Here is a 14,831-nt window from a genome sequence, read left to right as displayed (position 1 = left end):
CTGTTTGATAATGAGATAATTCCTATACCAAATTTTTTTTGTAAGATCTTTCTCTATCATAAGTGGATTAAAAACTTAAAAGTGAATCAGTGAAGATCTGAGCACATGCGCTATAATTGGTTTTATTATAATTTTTTTATATATTTCATTTTTATTTATTTATTATTATATTTTATTTTTTTACACTTATCTTTTCTTTAATTTATGTACTATTTATAAGTATTTATTACGAAAGTAATTAATATAATTTATAGTAGAAGTTCATTTTCTATTTATAATAATTCAGTCATGATTATGTTTTAAAGCATGAATAAATTTCTAAAAAAAATTTCTAAAAAATTATATTATTTTTTTTATAATTTAATTACTATTATTTTAACGAAATTCGTATCCAATAATATGCAAAATTTAAGAATAAAAAGTTTAAAAAGCTGCTTTTTAATATTAGATATTGACATCAAACTACTTATACTTACATTTAAAATATTATAGACATTCTAAGGGATATATATTTTTGAAAAATACAAAGATATTTTGTTTCAATTTTTATATTTACAATGAAAATATTTCTTAATATTTAATTTTTTTTTAGTTTTAATCAATATTATTTAGATTAGATTCAGTATAGTTTTATAACGAAATTTTATTACAATGCTTCCATAAAGTGTATTTAAATTTTTTCATTTTTATTATCAATTATTCTGATTTTCATATTTTTTCACATTTTTTCACAAAACCTTTAATTTTAGAATTAAAAAATATTTCGTACATAAAATCAATAGTTGATATGAAATAATAGGTTTTTTTAATAAGTAAAAGAATTTGATTTACAATTAATTTATATTTATAAAATCTTTGTTAAATTTGACGTATATTTTAATTTATTTACAGCAAATAATACTTTCTTTCTTATATTCATCTTTATTGTATTATCTTTTTCTAGTGGAAATTTATGTAATCATATATATATATATATATTATAGATATAATAGATTATATATATATAAGAGAGAGAGAGAGAGAGAGAGAGAGAGAGAGAGAGCTAAAGAGAGTGACCGTGAGTGAGCCAGGAGAGGGGAAGTGAACAGTTTTTTACTTGGGTCTGTGTAACAGGGTGGAGGGAGAAAGAGAAAGTAACTGAGAAGGAGAACGGGAAAAAAGCGAAAGAGAGTCGGTAACGGCATATTAAAGGTGTACATTCGATACTATTGCTATTCTCTTACCCACTACTCTTGGCCGCCAAGGTATCTGGAAAGGAGGTAAAGAGGTACTATTGGGTAAGAAATTGGGCTTAGAGCCAATAGTACATTGAAAAGGTGGAGCATTAGATATTAAATACGTGTGTTGCACTCTTGAGTGAGTAAGTATAGAATTCGGGTTGATATCAATTGATTGAGAATCAATGCTTGAAGTATTGTAAAAAAATCATTAACAATTTTTACTTCAAAATAATTTTGAATTGTGATCTTCAACTACTTCTTCATTGTGAAATGTTTACCAAGTTCTACACTGTTTCTCATTTTGTGTAAATTTATAGATATAAATTGAATCAGTTATCGATCGAGTTCGTGTTAGTGATTTAAGAAATTTATATTTTAATTACGGTCTCAAGTTTTGTTGACAATATGAAAGTCTTCAGAAATGTAAATTCATTTTTTATGTATTATTTAATAACTTCAATACATGTACACGAAGCTGCTTATTCTACAACAGCTAGCAGTAATAGAAATAAGGGTAATTATTTTATCAATATAAATTTTTTCATGCATAATAATTCTATGTTTAAGTACCTTTTTTATATTATACAATATTAGATTTATATTAAGTTTATACTTGAAAAAATTAAAAAATATTTTCAAAATGAATTAGAAAGAATTTTTTTTATAATTATTAATTATAATTCTCTATATTATAATTATTAATTCGCTATCAGTGAATTAATATTTTACAGATTCTATATTTAAGAAAATTTAAATTTGATTGTTTTAATTACATTTAATAAAAATATAATAACTATTATTTCAAAATAAAAAAATTGTACTATGAAAAGACAATTAACAAACTTAAATTCTTATTTATTTTATAATTACAAATTTTTTTTAATTATAAATTTTTTGTATTTTAATATTTTTTAAAATATGTGGAAAAATTCAATATTTTAATTAATGTTTATTAAAGTAATTATAAAGGTATCTTGGATAAAACATGTTTGACTTTCTAAAAAATTTATTATATTTTTTGTGTATAGAACTATATTACTTTAATAATTGAAAGAAAAGGATCAATAAAAAATACTATACAAATACTGAAAAAAAGATTTGTCTTTTAGATCGAAATTATGTATTTTATATAAGTTTAAAAATAAATGACAATTTCTAATATTAACCTTTATAATATTTTGTTCATAAGTTAATAAATGTATGAATTTTATTGTTTCGTCATAATAACGATGATTGACTTAAACTTACGCAATTTTGCGTAAATTTATGTACTTATTATTATTGATGTGTGTAATATATTATAATGATTGAATTGAATAGTTTATTAATGTTTTAATGATTGGATGTAAAACCACTAGCTATTTAATCATTTATGATTTTATCAGATATTATTTATTATAGTTAATTATAAAATAGAATATAATGGTTAAGTAAATATTTTAATTTTATTCATTATTATCACAATTATTTCGATGTAATCATAGTTTTATGATTTATTTAATCATAATCTAAGGGGTAAAATACTTTTTAAAATTTTTTGTAGTATAAACTTGAAAAGTATAGTGCAAAGATTGAACGCTTGTGGGGTCCATGTAATTTATTCTGAAGACATGATAGATTTCTGTCTAATTTATATTTTATATTTTGAGAATATGGATAATTATCGCCAGTATACAGTTATATAATTCAATGTATTAATATTTAAAAATTTGTCGTATTGTTGTTACTGTATTTAAATATTTTATTCATCTGAAAAAGGATTCGTATTATAGAAATATCTTATTATGTTAAAAATATTTTATATATTAATTGTTTTGTACTGTTAATTATTTATTTAAATCATAAAATAGAAATTAAATACAAGATTTCAAAATTTTTTTTATTTGAATGAGCTCATTATTTTATTATTAGAAGTACTTTAAAAAATTTTATTTACATAATATTCTATATATATATATATATATATATATATATATATATATATATATAATGCCGTTAGAAATAAATTAGAGATTTATTTAAAGAAAATTTTTTAAGTAATTTAAGAATCTAATCTAAGTATCTAGTAAATCTAGTAAATAGTGTTATTAGCTCTTTTTACGTGTATATACATAATTATTTGTGAATTATTACACATTAAATATTAGATTTTCTTTTGTAAATAATGTTTTTGTTTCTGATTTTTAAAAGTAATGCTGGATAATTAAAATATTAATTAGTGAATAATTTTTGAAAATGAAGAGGAACTCAATAAGAAATTTTAGTCTTTCGGTATGAAATATTATTAGTTATATCTGAATAGCGAATTTGTTACCAATTTGTTTGATGTGAGTATAGTTATTGTTGATTAATAATAATAATAATAATCTTCATCTATAAATAACAATTTATATAAGTTGTAATTAATTATAAAGCGTTAATATATCCTTGTATTACTAATGTATTCCATGCCAACGATACATTAAAAAATTACATATTAAGTAGTGTGACTTTTAATTTTTTTTTAAGTTTTTGATTGCATTTTATGTTAACAGTGGAACTGATATGGGTGGGTTCAAATATTATAATTTTACACTTTACCAAAATTACTTCAATATATCTGTAATTTATTACATAAGGAAATACTTAATATAAAAACTACATAGAATTAAAACAATTTCGCACATTCAGTTTATAATTTTAAAGAAAACCAAATTTCATAATAACATTGCTAGGATTTAAAATTTGACTTACATACTTACAATTGAAGGTGATTCTTACATTATTACTGCGACGTAATGATAAATTCTTGATTAAATAAAAAATATCGCTTTGAATATTATTTTTAGTTCAAATATAAAAGATCTTATGACCTAATTTATTTTGGTTTTGTCTTAGATTATTTTTGAGATAAGATATTGTAATAACAAACAAAAATGTATATATATCAAGTTTTTTAATGGTAAAGTAAATAATAAAAATGATTAAATACAAGACAATTATAAAAGAAAAACTAAAATAAAATTTTTATTAATTATATTAATGCAAATAAATAATAACATTCATTTTTGTATCTGGAATAAAACTAACGATAATATGCATATTAAAAAATAATGAATATATAATTAGTATAATTTAGGTATATATACTAATTTTGATAGTAGCTGATTGTTAAGTCGGATATACCAGGGAACACAAAAATATTTATATAAAATTGTATATAACTACGCGATTAAACGTGATTAACATTGTGAAAATAATACTTATAACTTATTTTTTGAAATTAATTTAAATATTATTTAAATACAGTATGTAAATATTATGAATTATTAATGAACCAACATAACGAAACAAAAATTATTAAAACATTAAATTTAATAAATTTAATCATTTAAGGCTTAATCTTAATAATAATTTAGGTTAGAAATAAAACATTATTATAATAATCAACATTATCTTGTAATTAAATCATAGTTTAAATAAGAAAATTTTTTTTTAATTTTATACAAATTGTAAACAAAATTTCAAAAAATAGCAAAATTTCCACTTTATCGATATAAGCCCTAGCTTATGAACATAAAAATAACTTGATTAAATAGTTAAAATGAATTGTTAAACCTCGCAATCATAATCGTAAATATAACCAAACCTATATAAACTTTAAGTGCCTACTGATCTATACTAGTAATTAAATGAAACTGATATTTTATAAAAATTACTATTTGAATTAATTAGCTTCAATTATTTCAATTATTTTAAAGAATAACTAAAACAAAAATAATTTTGTAAAACCTAAAATTAATAGACAAATTTGAAGATGAAATAAAAATATAATAAGGCAGAATAATAAATTTTTATTTAAATTCTCTACTATTAAGTGAAATTAAGATTTATGATAGAGATAAATAGTTTAAATAACAATATAATGATCATATTGAACGTAAAATAAGCAAAAAAAATTTATTGAAGTATTTTCTTGCTGAAGGAAAAACGGCTCCAAAAATTAGATATTATTGCGAGATAATTGTTGTACATTTTATATAAAAAGACATGGAAAACAATATTTTGTTTAGTCTTCTGTAATATTGATCAATTTCAAAATTAAAAGAAAAATAATTAAAATTATATTACTAAATATGTTAATATATAATGATATAAAATAAATAAAAATTTGAAAAAAAATTGTAGAATACATAAAATGTGTATAATAAAATAATTAATTATTTTATTAATATTATAAAAAATTAAAAATAAATAAATTATTCATTTATATATTTGTAACTAAATATTTAAATTATAAATAAATGTTTAATTTTTGCAAAAAAAAAAAAAAAAATTAATTAATAAACATTGCTCTGTCATATAAAGATAATGATTTTTAAAGAAGATGGTAATATATATATATATATATAATATATAAAATATACGAAATTATTTTAATGATATTAATTAATTAATTAAGCAATAAAAGCAAAATAAGTTTGTATTAAAATTATAAACAATAAATAAGTAATTTAAATTTTAAGTAATATAAATTTAGAATTTATAAATCAATAAATATCTTATTTATTGATTTAAAATCATATTAAAAGAATTAAGTAATTAATTTTACAAACTAATATATTATAAAATTTAATATTTTTCAATTAAAAAAATACGCTTAAAGAGTAACAACCAAATTTCTTAACAGAATAAGCAATTTGTTTTATAAAGGCTGAAACTGGAAAGATTTGTCAATAATAGTGTGATTAATGAGAATTTTAAAGTTTCACAAGAGCTGACAATTTAAAAATTTTAAAAAATAGCCTAAAAGCAAAAACTAAATAGAGATAACAAGCAAATGAAAATATTAAAATATAATCCAAAATACTATATAAATTTAAATAATTTGACTTGTCAAGGGGTTTATAAAAATAAGAAAAAAATAAAAATAAATTAATTCTAAAATATACATTTTCATTAAATTTATTTTAAACTAAAATATTGAGTGCACAATTATATAATAATTAATGTTACAAGAATTATTTGCGAGAATGAAACTGAATAAATATTAATATTATTGATTTAAAAAATGGCAAATTGATTAAGAAACGTTGTTGCAATTGTTTGAAAACTGTTAGAAAATATTTTAAATGTTTGTTTAAAGCTTATGAAGAATTAATTTATATGGGTTATTTGATCTGTTGTAAAAATTGGATAGAAGAATAATTTTATTTAGTAACGTATAAATTAAAAAATAAAAAAAAAAAATAATAAATTTGAAATTAAAAAAAGAATTTTTTAAAAAAGAATTTTTTAAAAAAGAATGAGATAGCTATTATATATATTTATAACAATTATTTAATAAGATATTGAGAAAAACTAATTTTAATTTCCGATTTTCGTACATTTTCTTAGTAAGAATATAGGATGATTCCTACCTTAAATAGAAATTGGAAATAATTTATCAATTTATAGCGTAAATTTTATAACTTATAATTAGTATTTAGTTTGATTCAAAGAAATATAATTAAATATAACAGTTATACAACTTAAATCGAAACTTTGATTATAATTATATTAATTTTAATTATCAGAATATGATTACATATTCAATCATTCATCCAACTCTAATAAATTAAGACGAAATCTTTTAAACTTATGCAAATTAATATTACTGTTATGATATAGAAGCAGTTCGAAGTTTCTATTAAAATATATCTAAATTATAAAATTCAAAGAGAATGATGATACTATTAAGAACACATGAATTAATAAGGTGCTACAAAATGCTGGAATGAAAGTAACGAAAAAAATTAATATAAAATTTTTTCAATTTATGAAGATGATTTTTTATAGTGACTTTTAATCTAAAATATCAAAAGATTAAGGATTTATTAATTTATTAATTAAATTTATTTTTGGGAATATACAATGTAATAAAGTAAATGAAAGTAAAAATATTAATAAAATTATAAAAATAAATTATATATATTATTATTGAGAAAAATTGAAGACTGAAGTATATAGATGTAATTCAACAATACGTAAAATATCAATTTTAAATCTTTGGCAATTAAATATTTAACTATCAATAGTTATAATTAGTATATCAATATATTAAAAAGGGATACAAGTACATAATAATCCTTTTATTTATTAATAATGCAGGATCAATTAGTTACAATCAGAATTAATCATGTATCTACTTATAAAGAATATATTAAGTAACTAGTTTTAAAAAAAGTTCATGTATCAACATTTTATTATTTTAACGAGGTACTTTAAAAGTTGAAACTTCACTTTTAACAAAAGCAGAAAGAATATTAGGGAAACAACTAATTAAAGTACTGGTTAAAAATATAAAAAATATAATTTCTCATTACATCAAATTTCTCATTATAATATAAATATAAAATTTATGGTGGAAAGTGTAGTACTTATTGTAAGCAAGGTTCTATAGAAATATATTGAATCTGTATATATGATTACAGTATGGAATATTTAAGTATCTGTAATTAGTTTAATTACAAATGTTTACTACGTTTTTTTAATATAAAACAATTCTGTATCATTAGCGATTGAATATAGAATTAATTAAAAAAATTTATTGAGATTAAATATTTTAAACAATTGATATTATATTTATACTTTTAATTATTGAAATGTTTTATTACTTTATTACTACTGTACTACTGTATACTTTTTACTTTTTTCATTTCAATGATATTTTAATCTTAGTATTACATTTAACAAATCCCCTTCGCAAATATTATAGAATTACATGGATGTTTAATCAAATTCAAGCTAAATGAAATAAAATTTTTTTACTATTTTAAGAAACACATATAATTTATTAAATGCATGAGAACGAGAAAAAATTGAGAATAGAAAGGTTAAAAAGAAGAGAGAAAGGTATTGGTAAGTCCGTTGCACTCACAATCGTTTCATATATAGATATCCGTAACGGGGTTTAAAGCGAATGGCACTAGTCGTTTTGAGCCTTCCATTCACTTCAGAATGCAATTTAGGTAATAATTTTTTACATTGATACAGTCAACCAGTTACATTTAATTCTTTAGAATTTTCAATATTAAAAATAAACAAAAATTTGTAATTTTTATTATTTTTTCATTCTAATAAAGATAAATAATTAAAATAATTTTTATATTCGCGATAAGTTTGAAAAATACTAAATTAGTTTAATAAAATTTATTAGACTTTAAAAAAAGTTTAATTTTGTTTATAATAAAATGTTAAATTTAGAATCTGCAATTACGGTATTTATGTGAAGATTGCAAAATTAAAAATAATGTAAAAGCTTACAAATTATGAAAATTTTTTCTGTAAAGAAAAATATTTTTTTTTTATTTTAATTTGAATTTCACTTTTGACTCACGATGAAAATTTAAGATAATAGTAAGTATGTATACTTATGTTTGTATATATTAATTATGATTTTATTGTTATTATTTTTATTTATCATATTAATAATTTTTTTAAAAGGCAATAGACCAGAATGGAATTTTAACTCATAATTTTCAGAAGCACCTCTAACTTGTCAATCTAGTGCTGATGAATTGTGATACTTTTAATTCTATTTGTTCACATGTTGCACATCTTTTGTTTCTTTATGTTCGTTTTTTTTACTTTATTTGCAGTAATTAGAAATAATAATAACTTTGTTGTCTTTATCGTGCATATTGAAAGTCTTTATATTTGATAAAATTATAACTCATTAATATGTAAATGTAAACTTTTTATTGTTGTAACTAAGATACCAATAAAAATATAATGAATCATTAATTTGTTTACGTTATTTCTTTTTTATATTAATTTTAAATGGTAATATGATTTATCAATTAGATTTATTTTAATTTCATTATTTTATTGGTTTTCAAATTTAATAATTATTTAAATATATGCATTTAAAAATTGCATACAATTGATTTATGTATGTTATTGAATAAATAAAATAATTTTCATTTATTTGATATTTCAGTACATTATATCAATGTTAATTTATTCTTTTGAATCTATATGATTTTTTATTCAGTAGTACTCTTACTATTTTCTGAATACAGCTATTTATCTGTATCTGGTTATGAAGAAAGAAAATACCATATTATAGTTAATACTGTACTATACTATACTATATATAAAATATTTAATTTATAATGAATGCAATAATTTTTTAATGCAATAATAAATCATTTAGTTATATAATATAACAATTATTTGAAATCAGTTTTTGTTTAATTAGTTACATTATTTTTCATTTTTTTAAATTTTTAAAAATCTCATAATAATTTCAATTCACTACAACTTATAATATTATATAAATTTTTTTTGATTAAAATGCCAATATATTTTATATATAATATTTAAACGTCTCGTATTTCCAATTAAAATGATATGGCATTAAATATAAAATAAAATAAAATTAATCAAATGATACCTTGAGAAAAAATAAAAATGAGCACGAATAAACAGATAGAAATGAGTTTATATAGCTTCATATAAAAGTAATAAATATTTTTCAAAAATATTAAAACTTCTTATCAAAATAAAAAAAGTATTATACTTTCTTAATTGTTAACGGACAATCTATCATGTATATATTAACATATTATAAGGCCATTATATTTACAGGAAATATAGTAATAATATAATTACAAATTACAATTACAACATTCATAATTTTAAATAAATGTACAAATTGAATTATGAAAATAAAATAAAATTCTACGTTCAGTACAATGCAAAATAAAAATAATACAAATACAGGCAATAAAAGAAATTGTTTTATTTAAATTTTATGCTAAAATTTGGGTACTACGTAATAAATTGAAAAATAGTCTTTAACAATTTCTTAAAATATTTATACATGCAAAAATGTATTTAATCATAAAAGATGTAGTCTTTGAAAGAAATATAAGTGAGAAATGTATAAGATGAAAATGAAGCTTATGCACTAGTAATTTGCAAATATATAAAATATCATGGAGTTATCCAGTGTTATCTCCTACCATTCCGTCAATCTATTAATCTTTAAAACAGTGGGAATGAGGAAGGGAGGGAAGAGAAGGAAAAACATTAGGAATTGTATTGATTTTAATTATGATAATAAAAAGTTAGATTATATTTATGAGATATAGTATTCATAAATGTTTATATATTATGCCTATATCTCCTATATAGAGTTTACGTCGTGTGATATAATGCATGCTTATAGTATATAAGGACAAAGCTACTAAATGGATATAAATATAAATAATAATAATAATAAACAATCATGTAAGATGCTTGTTTTATTATTTACTTTATTATATTTATTATTCTATTAGATTTATATTATTTAGAGAGTAACATAAGAAATACTTTATTATTTAATTTTATTTATTTAATTTATTAATTTTTTTAATTTATGAAATAAAATTTTATCATGTGAAATTTATTAAGTCTTAATTTATTTACTTGATTCATATAATACACAACTTATGCCTACCATGATTCGAAAAAAAGTTATTCATCAATTAGGCAAATTGTCTTAATAATTAGCTGAAATTTGTCAAAGAATAATCAGACATATGGCTGTTTATATATTACTTTTATTTTTGTACAGACATGATATATGAATCATAAAGAATTATGATACAATAAAACTTATAGAAAATGGAAATAAATCCGTTTTATATTAAATTATTTAAGTAAAGTTAATTAAAACGTTTATAGTAGAGAAAATTATAAAAGCTAAACATTTAATCGTCGAATGCTATTGAATCTAGTTCATGTTTCCTGCTATGTCAATTTCAATATATGTTTTAGGTATTTAGATTTTCTAGATAAACAAGATATTTTCATTAAATAATAAACATTTACAAGAATTTCTCAATAATAAAACTTTTTAATAAAACTTTTTCCTAAAACTTTTTTACTTTTTCATAAATGTTTAATAAAACTTATTCATTTAAGTATAATAAATGAAACTTCAATTTTTATGGACAATATGAATTTATATTTTCTTAAACAATATATTCAGTACTATTTAAGTAATGAACTTAAATAAACAATAGAGATTGTATTTAAAGACTTAAAATATTCTTTTAAAAATTTTATTGGGCAGTAGGCTGATATTTAAAACATTAATATTTTATACTTGATTTTATTAATAATTTGAGAAGAGCTTGAAATCCATGAATTATATTACTAAATATGCTACTAAATAAAATTATTGTTTAGAGATTAATAAATAATGATAGCAACACAAATTTTGTAATGTAATAAAATAATATTTGTGTTATTCATTGTTTCAAACAGATAAATAAGAGAAAAATATTTATGTAGAAAGCGATATAGCGAAAGTTGCATGGACATTTTGTAAAGATTTATATCTCTGTTTTAAAATGCAGTTTTAAATATAAACTTTTAAAAACTCTTTTTGTTTAAAATTTAATGATTGTATATTATAATTTATTGGAGCTAGTTTTCTATTAAAAGTTTGTTAAAAAATTTCATAATACATTTCATTCGATTAAAATGTTTCTGTTTCTCTAACTTGAAAGTGAATAAAAAACGTGAAATCATAAAGCAAATTAAATATCTTGTATATAATGCTCATGTTTTTTTAATTTATAATTAAATTGTTTACAATTTTTTATAAATAGATAATTACATATATTTAATTTAAAAACATACTTTCATTTCATAAAAATAGGTAATATACATTTTAATTATGGATCATTACTATAATATAACTTCGTACATGAGTTTTTTCTATATAATGTAAAACTTATTAATATTAAATAGTGTAGTTACAAAGAAATTATTTATTTAAGAAATATTCAAGAATTTTATTTTAAAAAATTGGCAATATACATATGAATATAAATGTTAAATTAAATAGAAGTATTATATTAAATATAATACAGCTTTTAAACATAATTTATTGAAAAAACTGAATATAATAATACATAATGTAATTGAAACAAATTTTCATTTTAAGGCAGGTAATTTTATCTAAATAATGAAAAGATAAAATATTAATAACTCAAAATTCATTTTACATATAAAACGATTTATGGATCTAAATGTAAATTTGTTAAAATGTTAAGATCTTTCATATGATTATAATATCAATAATTTTATTAATTATGTCGTCAAATCAGTTATAGCGAATAAAATAGATTGGGTTTATGTTATTATAATATATATTTTTTTTTACAAATTTTGATTATAAAGCAAATCTGTTAAAATAGAACCCATTTCATTTAAAACATAATTTTATATTTATATCTATATAACATATAATGTATAATTATGCAATAATAAAAGTAAATTATGAATATAGAAATAATTTTAATACTTTTAATAGTAAATATATTTTAAATATATTTTGATATATTTTCATTAATATCATAAAATTTAAAATAAAATAAAATAACATAAAATTAAAATGTCTGTTTTACGTGTATTAGATCAATAAATAAAAATGTGAAAAATATCATTATTTTTCCATATTCTATATATTTTTAATATATTTAATTCTTTTAAATTGATTAAAATTGCTTTTAAAGTTATTGCAATGCTAATACGTTCTCCATGCTTGCTGGTCCCGGATGTAATTTATGAGTAAAAGTATCTGAATTCACTAACGAGTACAGTGACCGCTTGTTGGTGGTTCGGTAACAAACCTTTCTAAACTAGGGTGGTCTCTGTGTAACAGTCTCCATTCGCCAATATTAGAACGAGTGCCGTTCACTTTGTGGCCTTGCGCTTGCCTAAAAATTTTGTGTTAGATTTAGTGATGATCGTAAATAATTAATTACTAAATAACTACAAATATAAAAATGTTATTCAATAATTATAATTAATAAATAAATTTTAAAACATTATCAAATAGTAAACAAATTATAGATAAGAAAAAAATAATAAAAATAAATTTGTAAATGAAGAAATACATTTTTTTATTTTCATTTCATAAAGAATATTATTTTAAATTGATCTGTGTATATTATTTATAATGATATTATTAATTTTTAATACTACATTATTTAACTAAAATTTAAATTATGTATTTTAAAAGAACATAAAATAAATTACAAAGTATACAATTTTTACATAAAAAGTTCTGAAAAAATATTTTACTTAAATATTTGATTTAAACAACTGAAAATTTTTAACTTGTTCATACTTAATAGCATTTCATAGATCCATTTACCCTATTTTATGGAAACTATAGTATCTATGCAAATTCCTAATACAAAATATTTCATTTTTTGTAAAATTGAAAAATTTTACCTAATTCTAATATAAAATTAATAATTTATATAACTATAATAAAATTTTGTAATATGAAGTTATGTATACAAATTTAAGATTCTAAGATCAATTATCAATAATATAAATGCGTATTAATGACATTTTTAATTGTTTATTAATTTTGAGAATGTATTAAAAAAAAAACAGTAAATATATTTTTATTTAAAATTAATTATAAAAATAATATATTCTACCTTGGAAATATTAAAATTTATATAACTATAAATAATGAATGGAAAAAAGTAATTCATCTAATAATTCATCTCGGTATTGAATAAAAATGTAGATGTTTTAAATTGCATTACAACTGATTGTAAGTAATTTCTATAAATTTTAATTAATTACGTATTAATTAAACTTATTATGTATGATTATTATTATGTTTAAGTTTTACAATAAATAATACTATTTAAAAATTTTAATGTTTTTAAAATTAAGCCTTACTTAATGATAATATATAAAATAACAAAGTGATTGTTTTTAGAATGTTAAATAAGGGAATAAGAAAAAAGACTTTACAGTTTAAAAATTTTGTTTATACATTTCTGGTGTATATAGTACCTTGACCTTTTAAAATATCAATTAACTTACACACTAGACTTGAATTTATGTATGTATTTTAGAAATGATTGCGGAAACTGTATGAGTGAACGGTTTTGTTATCCAACATAATTTTTTAACATGCAATTATTTTATACAGATTTAATATGAACATTTTAAATAAATTATAAATAATGTTAAATAATAATATAGTGAATTAATATATTTGTCACATAAATATTGTTTGTTATGCATTAAACAAGATGCTTTATTTTAATTATCAAATGCATCTACTTTATTTCCTAATTTTAAATTATAAGTTTCTACTATAAATATATTTAAAAGATTATTTACTGTAAAAAAATTTTAAAAACTCCAAATTCTAATTAATAAAAGAATTAAAAATATAACTTATAAAATATTATTGAACACATTGTGATTTTTTAAATATATGGTAGAAAAAGTTTTACTTATTTTTTTGTCTAAATTCTTTAAGGTGATAATATTATTATACAAACAAATATGTATGAATTAGAAGATTAAGAAATTATATTTATTATTAGGCAGCCAACATATATAAAGTTCAAAAATATGAAATGTGTTCAGCGTTTCTTTATTTCCTATATTCTGAAGATGATTAAAAATCAACAAATAGCATGATTTTTAAGAGTTAATATAAATAGAATTTTGAAATATATAGTATCTATATTTACTTATAAATTTTATACTAGAAATAAGAGTAAAATTTTATTTTTTATTTTAAATGTATATTGTGTTTTATAATGTAGTAAA

At 18.8% G+C, this 14,831-nt stretch overlaps 1 protein-coding gene across 1 annotated transcript in view; it reads left to right on the top strand.

Moving 5' to 3' along the window:
• Positions 1-1,503: 1,503 nt before the first annotated feature.
• The window catches only part of LOC105366952 (laccase-5), a 52,995-nt gene continuing 39,667 nt past the window's right edge, over positions 1,504-14,831 (top strand). Inside the window, exon 1 of the mRNA XM_011505565.1 lies at positions 1,504-1,734. Coding sequence (XP_011503867.1) covers positions 1,626-1,734 — 109 coding nt within the window. The 5' untranslated portion in view covers positions 1,504-1,625. The remainder of the gene's footprint in view (positions 1,735-14,831) is intronic.

The sequence above is a fragment of the Ceratosolen solmsi genome, unplaced genomic scaffold (genome assembly GCF_000503995.2).
Source record: "Ceratosolen solmsi marchali unplaced genomic scaffold, CerSol_1.0 scaffold76, whole genome shotgun sequence".
Lineage (NCBI taxonomy): Eukaryota > Metazoa > Arthropoda > Insecta > Hymenoptera > Agaonidae > Ceratosolen > Ceratosolen solmsi.
Note: the sequence above shows the minus strand (reverse complement) of the source record. Positions and strands in the feature narration are given on the sequence as shown.